This window comes from Pseudorasbora parva, chromosome 5, assembly GCF_024679245.1.
Source record: "Pseudorasbora parva isolate DD20220531a chromosome 5, ASM2467924v1, whole genome shotgun sequence".
In the NCBI taxonomy this organism is placed as follows: Eukaryota; Metazoa; Chordata; class Actinopteri; order Cypriniformes; family Gobionidae; genus Pseudorasbora; species Pseudorasbora parva.
This window is the reverse complement of record NC_090176.1, coordinates 30,230,165-30,245,568: the sequence shown is the minus strand read 5'-3', so window position 1 is coordinate 30,245,568 and position 15,404 is coordinate 30,230,165. Positions and strand designations below refer to the sequence as shown.

Here is a 15,404-nt window from a genome sequence, read left to right as displayed (position 1 = left end):
TTCATGTGATGCTCGTTGCCAACTATCAGTTTCAAAAATCCCACATTTTTTACGTATTCATTTAACAACCCTGCCCAGTTGTAGCCCAGTTAATAGTCATAATTACATGCTACATAATTGCCGGTTACATATTACGTGATGACATACGAATGTGCAATCTTAGGACATTCGTTTATTTTGGCTCTGCGTGTTTCCATATTAAACGCAACTGTGACCCAGTTAAAAAAAAGGTAGCAAGACATTCTTTTTCATTTACACATAATACCAGTTCAACAAGCAATCCCTAATATGAATTCTTAAAGACTGTAACTAATTTATTCCATTCATGGCATACACCAAACATAACATTAAAGGATATTTTAAGCACACTTGGAACCCTCGGATGAAGGTAATGATATCTTTAATTTCTTCTGGTGTCAAAAAGACCCTTTAATGTAGTATCTGTGGGGGTAAATGGGAGATCAAAGAGCACAATATTGAGGGAATGAATAAAACTACTGTGGGATTAACAGAGTAGCGCAGGTGGCCCCTAACACTGCTATCGCTGGCAGAGCTCCAAGGCGAGCTACGGCGCTAAACAACCATCTTGAAATTAGGAACGTTCCATATTGTACTGATGCTTTTTAATAGTCATTTATTTAGAAATGCCCCTCCTGCCAGATATTTCTCTAGGAAAGTTCTGAATGCGCATTTGTATGCAAAGGTGGCTTGCTTGCAGTCATTTATGCATTTAGCACATCGCCACTTCCCCCCGTTCCTTGCGGGTGCCGAAATGAGAGCAGGACATCTTTGATGTTCCAGAAGCCTCTGGGACAGCTCGCCCGGTCCTATATGAACTCGAACAGCCAAATGATGAGGACACTTACACCTCTGCGCTTACAACTGTAGTTTTGCTCATTATGGAGCGTTCTGATCTTTTGTGGGCCATCTTTGAAATTTGACTGCCTCAAAACATTTCACTATGCATTTCAGCTGTGAAATTCCTGGGTCACACTTTACATTACATCGCTCATAGTGATGTGTCCTTAAATAAGCAGGTCTACTGAGCACTTCGTAATCTGTAATTAGTTTCGAAGCAGCTTGTAATTACTCATTGCTATTATCTGCAGCTGTCAATAATTTATTTATTTTTAAAAAATCTAATTAATTACATGACATGATGATTAATTCATCACCGATGTTTTTTTAGATATGAAGATACTTTAAGACTTTGTGGTGGCAGACAATTAAATGAATAGACAATACAAAAAGTACAAAAATATGATTAACATAAACGCACATCTTCAGAGTCTCGCACCAAGAACAACGTTAAATTAAATGCATTATTTTTTCACAATGAAATGTAACAAATTAACACATTAAATTGACTGTTCTAATAATAAGTATTATTATTGTTAATAATAATTTTAAATGCTGTCTTGTTATTTTTCATAATTAATAGTGCAGAATTAATCTAGAGATCTACTGTTATTATGATTAATAATAACTTTGAATGAAATATGTTTTATTATTAAAATTCTACTGTTTAACATTGTTAATATGTATTATTAAATTAGTATTATTGTTATTAATAACAATTATGTTAATGATGTTATTGATTATTATTATTATTTTTTTATATTAATAAATGAACACCTGTGATATGGACACTTTAATACAAAGGATGTTAGCAAATCCTACTTTAATCTTTACACTGTAAAACAAAAAAAAACTTTGTTTAACTTAAAAAAGTAAGTTTTAAATTTATTGAAATTAAAAATTTGATACAATGAAAGAAATTGGTTTAATAAATAGGAACTCAAAATATTATTGTATTGTATCTGAACCACATAAAAATGTGATGAATCATAAAAATAGCACAATTTGGCATGTTTCACTGCATCATCACAAATAAAACAAACACAATTACCCAAAATTCTTACAAAATATTTTAATAACATTTGAGAAAAAGGTTGACAATTCTCAAAAATGTCCATTGTCAATGAACTGCAACCAGGTAATTTATTTGTGCAATATTTTTTTTTACAGTGTATACATTTGTAAATATTCTCACTGACATATTTTTCCATAGACCGTGTGTTTGGATGTCACATGCTGACCCTGTGCGAGAGAGAAAGGACCACTGTGCCCAGATTTGTCAAGTTGTGTGTGGAGGAAGTAGAAAAACGAGGTATAGTTTACAACAACAACACAAAATGATGTTGGTTTTATCACATGCCTGGCTGAATAACAAACAGATGTCTTTACCCTGTCCTCACAGGTCTGGATGCTGATGGGATATACAGGGTGAGTGGCAATTTGGCCATTATCCAGAAACTCCGCTTCCTAGTTGACCAAGGTAAGTTTAATTCAGTAATTATCAATTACCAGTGCTTGGTTTAAGGCCAACTGATGCATCAGTGTTCATTTAAATGACGTATTATCATTTTAGTTCTAAAGGCTTAGCTGAAAGGTATGAAGTGGTTAGTTTGTAATAGGCACCACAAATTGTTTGATAAGGATTTTCAGTGTGGTTTGATATGCAGTGAAAAGCAGGCAGGACAATGTGCTCGGCTCTCAAGGGGCGTATTAACGTTGACATAATGATTAGCATTTTTTAATTTCCTCATCAAATGACTGTTGTTTTAATTCTCTCTGTTGGCTTCTCTAACTGTGTCTCTCATTCCCCAGAGGAGGAGCTTGACTTGGGCGACAGCCAATGGGAGGACATCCATGTCATCACCGGAGCGCTAAAGATGTTTTTCCGTGAACTGCCAGAGCCCCTGTTTCCCTTTCGCTTTTTTGACTTGTTTGTGGAATCCATTAGTAAGTACTAAAAATCGATGAGCAAATCACTATTATTGCTACAAATATTTGGGATTAGATCCTTCAAATGTATTACAAGGAATGATTAATTACCTTTCCCAGAGATGTTAGACTTTGGAATACTCCAAATGTCCTCAAGAATTCCACGGCAACATCAAGTCATTTCTTTTCATGGTTTACAGTTTAGGTCCTCCTGACTGTAATTTAAGCCACGGATGGCTAAACCGCTCGCCACTCTTGGGTTGAGCTGTGCTATTTGGGATTGACCCTCTTAGACGCATTCTTGCAGATCTGTCAGCCAAAAGGGGTCGCTCTTTGACAGGGAGGTGCTGAGATCATTCAAACTCCCTGTTTGGGGAATGGGGGAATTTCTCAGGCCAGAGGGCAAAGTCAGGGCCTGTGGTCCAGACAGAAACTGTCACCAGATCGGCCTTAGTGTCACGTGTAACCTCCCTCCAGCAGCACAGAGCAAACTCTGGGCCTCATCTCAAGCGTCCTGCTGACGCCAGTGTGTTTCTCTTGGGCAATCTACCTTCTGAAAGGCATACCTTCTGAAATATATGTATGTACCTTTGTGCTTGAAACAACATTTGTCCTGCACTTTTGTTTTATGACTTGTTCGATTTCTGACGCCCTGTTAGTGTAAAAACAAACACTTTCAGATTAGTGGCCGTGTGAACTACATAGTGGCGATAAACTATACTAAGCCGTATATGGGCATGTAAATACAGAGTAAGTATAGAGCAAATAGGGAGTGTAGAACATTGTAGGCACAATTGCAGCTTTATGGACCTAAGGACTGTGAACAGGAATGACGGAAGAGTTGTTTAGAGAACAACCAAACCCCCTTTCTAATATATTAAAACAGCTATTTTCATTCATACAGATTTAGACAAGTTTGGTGTCAATTTATTTATTTATATTTGAGAAAATTATTCTTCAGCAAAGAGACATTGATAAAAATCAATTTGATCAAAAGTGATAGGCATTTATAAGATTTTATTTTATATAAATGTTTACTTTTTATCCATCAAATAATCCTGAAAAAATATTAAGCAGCACTATCATTTTCATCATTGATAATAATAAAAAGTTGTTTCTTGAGCAGCAAATCAGATATTAGAATGATTTCTAAAGGAGCATGTGGCACTTAAGATTGGAGTAAGGATGCTGAAAATTCAGCTTTGCCATTACACTAATAAATTACATTTTAAAATATATTAAAATAGAAAAACATTATTTTACAATATTACTGCTCTATACTATATTTTTTGAGTAAAATGTTACTGTAGATCTCACCTCCAAACTTAAAGGGATCATTAACTGCATTGTTTTATAATGTTTCATGTGGTGCACTTATAATGTTAGCATGATTTTTACTTTTAATTTAGAATTTAAAAAAGGCATTTGTTCTTCCCTGATTTTGACATACCCAATTTTAAGGGGCTCGGAAACTTTTAGAACGTTTTTACTATTACAGCTCTCAAGGTTAACTAATCATGAAAAGTGTTGATTATAGCATTATAGAAGGCATCATATTTAGACCGTGGCATGAAAGGTTGCAGTGATGAGCATTGTAGCCAATCACAGACATGTTGAGTCTATGAATGCAGTGATTTTGTCATTGAAACTCAATTTATGCAAACTAACGAATGCTTTCTTTATAACTAACAGTACAAAAATGATGTAAGAGGTTTAGCCTTTAGCCTCCTTGTCAGAGCGTCTGACTCTCATGCCAGCTGACCCGAGCCCGAGTCCCACTTAGAGCGGGTGTTTCAAACAGGAGGGGTTACACAAGTCCAGATCTTTGATCACTTTATATATAATTTAATTACAGTTTTACTGACATATATAAAGAACAACTGACTGTACATGAATCATTACATATCAGAAATCACTGATGTCGTGTTACTGTCGACTCTTTATAGATACAACTCTGTTTGCCAAGCCTGCGCCAAAATTGCATCTGATTTACCAAAGAGAATCCACTGTGAAATGTTCCAAATACAATTAAATAATGCTCAACTGAGATATTCACATTGTTGAAAATTAAAAAATGACCACATTCCTAGCATTAGGATCTTTTGGAAGGTAATGTTATTTTTAGCCCAGTGATCCTGTATTGCTCTTCTCATGTCAACATCTCACTAAAATGCCGGTGGGCGGGGCCAAAGTTGCAATGATGAAGTAGGTGTTAATTTACTTCTATATGAGTCTGATTCTGTTACATTGGGCTGTGATTATGAGGCGTGTTACAACATTCAATTGGATAGACCTACAACCAATCAGAGCAACGGAGTAAGTAATGTATGTTGAACGACACATAGTTGTCAACAGAACTCAATTGCACACATGCTGGAAGAAGTAGAAGAAGAAGAGTGTAAACGATCTATCTTTGCCGTTGTTGTTAAAGGCCCACTGAAGTGCTTTGGAACGCGCCGCATTTTTCAATGTGTTGATGTAATTTCCCCTAAAACGGCTCCAGCTGTTAGCAGCTCCACCCCTTTTTTTGAAACAGCCAATAGCATTTCGATAATATACAGTTTGACTAGAAGCACAAGAGCGGACCTTTCTGTTTGGTAAAGCCAGTTTCCTCTAACACTGTTTACCATCATAATCTCCTCCATATCGCTTTGAAATGCAGTATTCTGTGCAGAATTCAAATAGGTCGATATGTTTGTTGTCTGCGCAGACTCGCACATATGATCCGCGCTGCGCTCTCGTGTCTGTAGTCTAAATTTAGACCAAAGCCGTTGGGGTGTGTGCGCTGCTGCGGTGCGTGAAACTAACGAGAAAACAGCCTTTATTTGCCTCAAATGAAAGCATATTTACACTGAATCGTTTCCTATCACATATATATATAGTGCGCTATGTGCCTTTCACCATGTAGAAATTAGTAAATGTGTTTGTAAACAACTGACCGATTTCAGCAGCAGCTTCAGCAGTGTAAGGGGCGGGCTTTAGATTCTAGAGAGCATTTTGATTGGACAGAAGATTTGACGAGAAATTGAAGTCTGCGATGATGTCACCAAAATCTGAGATTTGTTTTAACGAAAGTAGGAGACTGTACATTTTGAATGCTTATATTTCCTAAATGCAAATTTTGTCATTGTTTTGGAACATACCAGCTTATTCATAACTTTAAGACTAGCACAGTCATACTAAAAGCTAAAAAACTTAAATATTGATTTCAGTGGACCTTTAAAGAATTTAAGAATACACAGATTACAAATAAATATCATTATCATATCATTTTTTAGAGAAATAGTAAAGGTGAATGCATATATAAACAAGTTCTCCGTTTAGTAAACAAATTCAACCCAAGCGGTCTTTGGTGACGTGGATGATTGCGTTACTGTTGATCATCTGAAGTTCAGACCAAACTTCCCGGCCTAAAATGCTGTGCTAAGTTCACTTGTCATCCAGGCTAGGTCTTTCACCTATCTATTATAGGCACATTCCACAATGAGTCCTTATTGGTTACAATACAAGTTACCAGTTCTGAAACTTACAGGATATTCTTATAGTAGCATGACCTCTTATGATATGTCAAAAGCTTAAGGAAAATTTGATATCTCAATTCATGACCCATTTAATGTAATTTTTCCATTGTTAGCGTGACCAATCGGGATCACAGAAATCAGGATTGTTTTCACACAGGTTTCCAGAATTTGCCCATCAATGTTTTGTTAGTACTACAGAGTCATTATGTCTACACTAGGAAAATCAACCTACAAATGGTGTACTTGTTTTATTTTAGCATAAAATTACTTACAGTAGCTTTAAGTAGTTTGATTTTCACTAGTTTGTTTAAATCAATGAATGTTTAATTGTCTCAGAATCTTGAAATATGGACCTAAAGGCCAGTGCGCACACTGTAATAAGTGCAGGGGTATCATTATTAGCACAGCATCACAGAATATCCCCACTGGAAGGAGATATGCAGGAGACAGAATGGGAACAGGCCTGGGGTGATGTTGTAATTTGCTAATAAATATTTACTCGCGCTGCATGTAGGCCAGAGTACCGCAAACTGCTTGTATCCAATTAATCAGTAGATGAGCCTGATCACTTACAGATAGTGTTTAGACAACTAATTATTACTGTAAAAGGCCCATAATAGCAGGAGGTATAATTAGTTCAACCTGCAACATGATGTATGATGAAAAAAACATATACTGTACTAGACATACTGTACAGTGAATAGGTCAAAAAATCATTGGTGTAACCTAATTTAAAACCAGTACTGTATGACAAGTGAACCAGAAGTCACATCGACATATTGTGATCTCTTTCTTGACTCATTATTTGATGAGGCTTCCAAGGCTTGCTTATATATATATATTCAGTGTGGAAAATAAGTATTTGAACACACCGCTATGTCTCTCACAGTGAACATGCTCCTACGATGACAATTTCAGACCCCTCCATTATTTCCAACTGGGAGAACTTGCAAAATAGCAGGGTGTTCAAATGCTATATATATAGCATTTGAACACCCTGCTATTTTGCAAGTTCTCCCATATATTATAATTGAAATCTGATTAATTTTCAAATTGTTTGTTATAAATCAACCTCTCAGGAAAATGCTATGGGGTTTCTAATCAAAATAGGACTTTTTGTTACAAAACAGGGCATTGATTTCATAAATGTTCACTGTAGAGGACACCAGGACTTAAATCATGTTTATCAGGCATTTTTGAGACACAAGTAAATAGGGAAATAAATTACATATCAATATTCCTATGAAATATTACATATTCTTATGAAAATGTTGCCAATTATTACTCCTATAATTACACTTCTTTTTTCATTACATGTTGCACCAAGAACACAATAATATGCAAATTAGATGCAGTGTATCGATAAATTGTATTGAATGGAAAAATCCAAGTATGCCCATTTTACCCACATATTGCATAAAGTATGATGGTATGTCAAAGCATTCAGTTATATATTTCATAACATAGCTCAGAATCATCTTTAAAAAAAGGTTTGTTTTAAAAAAATCCTAACTTAAAAATGTATTCGTAAATTAAAAATACATCCCATTGTTTTTCCCTATACATGAGTCCTGGTGTCAACTACAGAGGACATATCATAACATATGAATACAATATAATTTTTCAAACAAAGTATGTGTCCATTTGTTTCTTATGCTCTAAACAATCTAATGACATGAAAAAATACAAAATTCAAAAAACTGTTTTTTTCTGGGTCCCAGGAGGATATATTTAGTTTAAGCTGTCTTTTATGTGAGACATGTCTGCTGCTGTAGAACAGAATTGTTGACTTGGGAAATGTAACTTGTTGGCACAAAGTCTTGATTTCTAATATGTAGGTTACAACGCTCCTCCCCTGTCTGTAATATTTGAATGGTTTAATGAACCTTGCAGCTCTTCTTACATACCATTTACTGAAACTGTCCAACAGACTGTTTCATGGATCTCACCCGGTCATTGACAAGCAATTTCAGTGAATCCTGCTGATACTTGAGTGGCTCAGGTCTTCTGTATTGGTCCATCATTGCCAAAATAGGTCAGCTCCGCTAACCATGGCTGCCCTTTATATGGGTGGTATTAACTAAAGGTCTCTGGAACGGTACTTTGGACAAGGATCCATTCAATTAGGACAGCTGCCCAATCACAGACTGCTTCTGGAAGTCTTTGTGGAACTCAAACTCATTTAGGCTTATTGGACGTTTGGGCAAATTATTCATATGTAATCTTCAGGCTTAAGACTTCACCCAACATTTAAACAGCCCCTACCCTCACGATTTGTGAGAAGCTCTGAGCACATTTCATCTTCACACTTGGAATGTATGTTTATGTAAAATAAGTGCTCACTTCCGCAAATCAACATTTGCGCTTCCCAAGGTCCTCAGGTGAACAGTTGGCCTAATTTTCCATTCTTTCACTCTGTGCCTGTTGTGGATGTGGCAGTCACCAGCTCTTGGCTCACGACGGACTAAATCTATTATTCATATTGCCTGGTATCTTAGCGACATTGTCCTGCCACCTGTCCAATAGACAAGCTCGCCTTGTTATACAAAGTGAAGACATACTTGTTGACAAATGGAGGCTTTGTTCTCCGGGCCCACACACACAATCCAGCGTTTGTGTAGTAATCTGGAAAGTTCATTCAGATGGACTGTATCGTTACATCACATTTGAAGATGACCAATTGCAGGATCGTTACATCTTTCCAGTTTGACTTTTATTGTTATTTCATACACTCTAAAAAATGCTGGGTTAAAAACAACCCAAGTTGGGTTGAAAATGCACCGACCCAACAATTGGGTTGTTTTAACCCAATGGTTGAGTTGTTCTTACCCAGCAATTGGGTTGTCTTAAGCAACATTTAACCCAACCACTGGGTTAAAACAACTCAACCATTGGGTTAAAACAACTCAATTGTTGGGTCGGTGCATTTTCAACCCAACTTGGGTTGTTTTTAACCCAGCATTTTTTAGAGTGTATGAAACTTGTCACAATGGTAGTGTGAAATAATGCCAATCAGAGCTGCGTCAGACAGTACATCTGTCAGAACATAATTGTTTGCCTTTTCTGATGTTATGCTCTTTCAGCTGTCACAAGTCTTTACATTCTATGCAGCTTTCCTCATTTGTGCAACGTGGCCTCATTGCCATGCAAAGCTAGCATGCAGAAATATTTTCAAATGCATAAATCTCTTCCCAGTCTCTATATTTCATCAAGAAGTTTTTCATGTTTAATAAATTACAGCACCAATCCTCTAAGACTTTGTTATTCATAAAGCAAAGTATTCAATTGGGATACATTTAAAATCTTAATCATAACCTGCAGGACTATTTGCAGTGTGCTAATATTTGCCTTGACGGGGCTTAAAGAAGCCCGCAGACAAAGCTCGCAGATGGGCTTATCCTGAGAAGCAAAGCTGTACCGCGGTAAAGATGGTCTCATTGTTTGTAATTGGATTATATTCACAGATTTTTGTAACCAAAAGTACATCTATTCTTTAGTGTACATCAGCTCTTTTCACAAAACAATGATGCTCTCAGTTTGATTTATAGCAATGGCACTGGCACATTTGTGCAGTCATAGGTACATTAAAATGTTTCATCTGAAGTATAATGTCAAAAAGTAACATCTTTTGTCAGACAAAAACACAGTTACAAGCAAATACTAATGATACCTAGACTGGGTAAACCCAGCCTGTTCTGCCGGCGATTTGATTTTGCCCGGCAACTCAGTCTGGAAACCTGTACACTGAAAAATCTCATCCACCTGGCGCACTATTGGCGGGTTTAACACTATGACGGATAGAGAAATGATGGTTTGTTCCCTGTTGATCACGCCTCTTGTGGTCTGATTGGTTGAAGGACTATCCAATTGCATACAGAGTAATTTGAATAATGCTCATTTATCACACCTCTTGTGTAGTTTAAAATACAGAACAGACTCCCCTGACCAATGTTCAATTAAAAATTGAGCTTGGTCTGGGGATATTCAGACAAAATGATACCTGTAATAAAAAATTAAAAAACAACTAAAATATTTTTCATTTTGAAAAATAGTATACCAGATTTATCTCCCAGCCTAAAATTGTTTTAGTTTTGTATGGTAACAGTGCACAACTGTATAAACAATGAGCAAAAGGTGCAGGTTTTTTTTTATTATTTTTTATAAATAAGCCCTTTGTGCTGTTTTTCATATAGTTTTGTATTATTAAAATGCATTTATTATTATATTATATTAATTATATTATATTATATTATATTATATTATATTATATTATATTATATTATATTATATTATATTATATTATATTATATTATATTATATTATATTATATTATATACACGTAATCTAAAAATTCTAAAAATGTCAACTGCATGCCTTCATCAAAACATTGCCATTATTTTGAGAGTGATCCCTTTCGATCAGAACACTGTAAATACAATGCTTACCATGGTGAATTCATGCTGATTTAGGGTGTAGGCATTTTGAACGTGTTTTATATTAATGACACTGTCCCACCATCTGTCCAAAATACAGGACAAGGGACCATCTCCAATATGCTAGCCACCAAAGGCAAAGTAATTAATGACAGCAATAATGCCAGCAATAATGACTAGATTAAATATTTTACAGGCCGACTGCCATGCAGTGTCAAAGCCAAAAGAAAGCTAACGGCCTCCACTGAGATAATGCTTGAAGAGAAAGTCATAAAAAAGATATTGCTTGAATAAAGTAATGACTAAATGTTGATGAAAACTGTAGTGAGAATTTCTAGTTGATAACACATTGTTTCACTAATTATGTGGCCTTGACATTAAAAATGGTCTTAAAACATTATTTAGATTGGTTTAGGGCATCATTTGCATGATTTTGAGGCCTAACATTGTAACTAACCTCATAAAAAAGCACAAAACCTTGTCCCTCTGCTAGTGGTACCTAGAGGAGCGGGTCAGATATTCACTCTCTGTCCTAGAACATGGTCTCTGTCTGTGCTCAATTGACAGACCTGGCATCTGACAAGGGCATCTGCTCGCCGAGCCTGTGCCAGCGCGGTGTATACACGGAGACATCTGCTCCATTAGTGCCCAGGGGGCATCCTGGGCAGTACAGTAGACTGGGGGCATAACTACTGCCAGCTCCCTTCCATAGCACATCCCATGAATAGCATGGTGTAGCTGTTAGCCATCCTCAGTAGGAATGAACAGTGATGTTTTCTTAGAGTGTGTGTGTGTAGGGGTGGGTGGGGGGTGAGACAGACAATATTTTCCTCTGTTCAAAATGTGAAGACATACATAATTGATTTACAGCATTGCAATTTTCTTTTATTATAATAGTAAATCAATACAGTTACACTAGGTATCGTTTGATGGTGCATTTTTAACCTTTATGAGTACCTATAATAAATTGCATGCTGTAAAACATCTTTGGTCATCATAAAAAAAACATCTCTCCCATATGGAAATTATAATGCCAATGTCAATAGCATAGTCATTTATTTGTATCACAATACGATTGTTTGGTGTGATATACCCTATAAGCAAATTATTCAAAAGTTTAGGGACTTAAAGATTTGTATTTTTATAAATATAACTTTTATATTATTATTATTATTATTATTATTATTATTATTATTATTATTATTATTATTATTATTATTATTATTATTATTATTATTATTAAATAAGGGCATACATTGATTAAATGTGACAGTAAGGACTTTTACATTGTTAGAAAATATTTATATTTCAAATAAATGCTGTTCTGTTGAACATTCTATTTATCAAAGACTAATGAGAAAAAATATATCAGTTTTCACAAAAATATTAACCTTCACAACTGTTTTGCAATGTTGATAATAGTAAGAAATGTCTCTTGAGCATCAAATCAGCATATTCGAATGATTTCGAGAGAGAGAGAGAGAGAGAGAGAGAGAGAGAGAGAGAGAGAGAGAGAGAGAGAGAGAGAGAGAGAGAGAGTAGAGAGTTCTGTTGTTTTTACTGTATGTGATCAAATACATGCAGCTTTGACCTCACAATTTTGAATGGTAGTGTATATATATATATATATATATATATATATATATATATATATATATATATATATATATATATATATATATATATATATATATATATATATATATATATATATATGGGTGTTTCTGCAACTACGGGCACTTTTAAGTCCCAGCAGTGAAATTTTAGATTTATGTTAAAATTTGTCATATAATGCTTTATAAATATATTCACAGTGCCATTACACACCTTGACAAAAAATATAATTACTGAGTAATGTGATTTAATATAATATTATGAAGCGTTTATAGCTCAAAACACCATTTTTGTTAGTGTCCCACACCTGTGGTCTCAATGTTGAGATACATAACATAAGCTAATTTAATTAAAATTTGATATTATTTCAAATGGACTTGTTTAATATACAGATTCATTTAAATCATCTTAAAATTATTTGTATTATTTACTGATCATTTTTATGATTTTTTAAACTAAATGTGCCTGTCCCACACTTTTGAGTCCTTACCGCAACAATGAAAAAAAACTTTTATTATGAAATGTCATCAAACACAAACAAGTCTAGTTTTTATAGAAACAGAAATTATCACTTGAGCACATTGCTGACAGACTGGGCCACTACACTACCTCACTCAGAAGATGCCAAAAAAATAAGGTAAACATGATCTTTTCTGCTCTAGTATTTATTGTGCGTCCTTACCATTCAGCTTAATAACTGTGTATTTTGGACTACATTCAAAAAATAAATGTAAATTACTGTTGAATTATTGTATATTAAGATGCTAAGAGTCAAAACTAATGTAGTAGGCCTTGCTAGCTGCAATTAGCTAAAATATTAGCAAAAATGTCATTACCGCAACATGTCTTTACCGCAGCAAATTTAGGTGTTGCGGTAAAGACCTTGTATCGCGGTAGAGACAAATTCAAGGTTTACTTTACATTCTTTTTAAATTAAATGACAGTATTAGTACTGAAATATATATTATATATATATATATATATATATATATATATATATATATATATATATATATATATATATATATATATATATATATATATATATATATATATATATATAACATATTGACAGAAAAACACAGAATTGTTGACATTTTTGCAGATTTTTATAAAAATCTAAACTGAAATATCACATGGTCCTAAGTATTCAGACCCTTTGCTGTGACACTCATATATTTAACTCAGGTGCTGTCCATTTCTTCTGATCATCCTTGAGATGGTTCTACACCTTCATTTGAGTCCAGCTGTGTTTGATTATACTGATTGGACTTGATTAGGAAAGCCACACACGTGTCTATATAAGACCTTACAGCTCACAGTGCAGGTCAGAGCAAATGAGAATCATGAGGTCAAAGGAACTGCCTGAAGAGCTCAGAGACAGAATTGTGGCACGGCTCAGATCTGGCCAAGGTTACAAAAATATTTCTGCTCCACTTGGCACTGTGGCCTCCAGAATCCTTAAATGCAATACGTTTGGGATGACCAGAACCCTTCCTAGAGCTGGCTGTCTGGCCAAACTGAGCTATCGGGGAGAAAAGCCTTGGTGAGAGAGGTAAAGAAGAACCCAAAGATCACTGTGGCTGAGCTCCAGAGATGCAGAGCTGGGAGAAAGTTGTAAAAGTCAACCATCACTGCAGCCCTCCACCAGTCAGGGCTTTATGGCAGAGTGGCCCGACGGAAGACTCTCCTCAGTGCAAGACACATGAAAGTTTGCATGGAGTTTGCTAAAAAAACACCTAAAGGACTCCAAGATGGTGAGAAATAATGATTCTCTGGTCTGATGAGACGAAGATAGAACTTTTGGCCTTAATTCTAAGCGGTATGTGTGGAGAAAAATATCACCAGCATGGTGGTGGCAGCATCATGCTGTGGGGTGTTTTTCAGCTGCAGGGACAGGACGACTGGTCGTAATCGAGGGAAAGATGAATGCGCCCAAGTACAGCGATATCCTGGACGAAAACCTTCTCCAGAGTGCTCAAGACCTCAAACTGAGCCGAAGGTTCACCTTCCAACAAGACAATGACCCTTAAAATGTTCTTGAATTGCCCAGCCAAAGCCCTGACTTAAACCCAATTGAGCATCTCTGAAGAGACCTGAAATTGGCTGTCCACCAACATTTACCATCCAACCTGACAGAACTGGAGAGGATCTGCAGGAGGAATGGCAGAGGATCCCCAAATCCAGGTGTGAACAACTTTCCCAAAAAGACTCATGGCTGTATTAGATCAAAAGGGTGCTTCTACTAAATACTGAGGAAAGGGTCTGAATACTGAGGACCATGTGATATTTCAGTTTTTCTTTTTTAATTAATCTGCAAAAATTTCAACAATTCTGTGTTTTTCTGACATTATGGGGTGCTGTGTGTACATTAATGAGAAAAAAATGTTGTGGTGAGATGTTGTTAGTGCTATGGGTTTGTGTTATTTTATTACTAAGGTTTGTACAGCATCAACTTTAGGAGACAATGTTTTTAGCACTTAACTATCCATTAATTTTTGTTTGTTTGTCCCCAAAAAAAAAAAAAAAATAGTGTACTGTGCTAATTAACTGAGACTTCTTACAGCTCTTACAGGTTGTTGGCCTTGTTTGTTTCGTTGATTCTATTGCTCTCCCCTTTTTTGTAAGTCGCTTTGGATAAAAGCGTCTGCTAAATGATTAAATGTAAATGTTTTTAAAGTAGTTAAAAGAGTTAATTAAAAGAGTTATTTAGTAGCAGTTTTGCAGTATCTTGCATGCAGTACCTGTTTCTTTTACTGTTGTTTTTTAGCCTGTTTTTGATTTCGTGGCACTTTAACAGTGTCCTTACCGACACAAGATGTCATTACTGCAGCACTGCTCTTTTTCTATTTTTTTCACATTTTCATTTGCAAAAAAAATATTTTAACACTTAAGCTGACATGATTTACACATTGAAATTGCAAAATCTGTTACAAAAAAAAATAAATGTTAAATTTTGTGCGTATGGAGACAATTGACATCTAAGGTTACTGTACATTTTTTACATGGCATAGAAAAAAACATGAAATTCCCTATTTTGTATATTATC

General features: G+C 35.4%; 1 protein-coding gene across 3 annotated transcripts in view; it reads left to right on the top strand.

The window, feature by feature from the left end:
* Positions 1–15,404, top strand: part of arhgap15 (Rho GTPase activating protein 15) — a 50,194-nt gene that overhangs the window by 21,250 nt on the left and 13,540 nt on the right. For all 3 annotated transcript variants that reach the window (XM_067443838.1, XM_067443837.1, XM_067443839.1), the window contains 3 exons: positions 2,072–2,170; positions 2,261–2,338; positions 2,671–2,805. In XM_067443838.1, the coding sequence (XP_067299939.1) occupies positions 2,072–2,170; positions 2,261–2,338; positions 2,671–2,805 (312 nt within the window). The remainder of the gene's footprint in view (positions 1–2,071; positions 2,171–2,260; positions 2,339–2,670; positions 2,806–15,404) is intronic.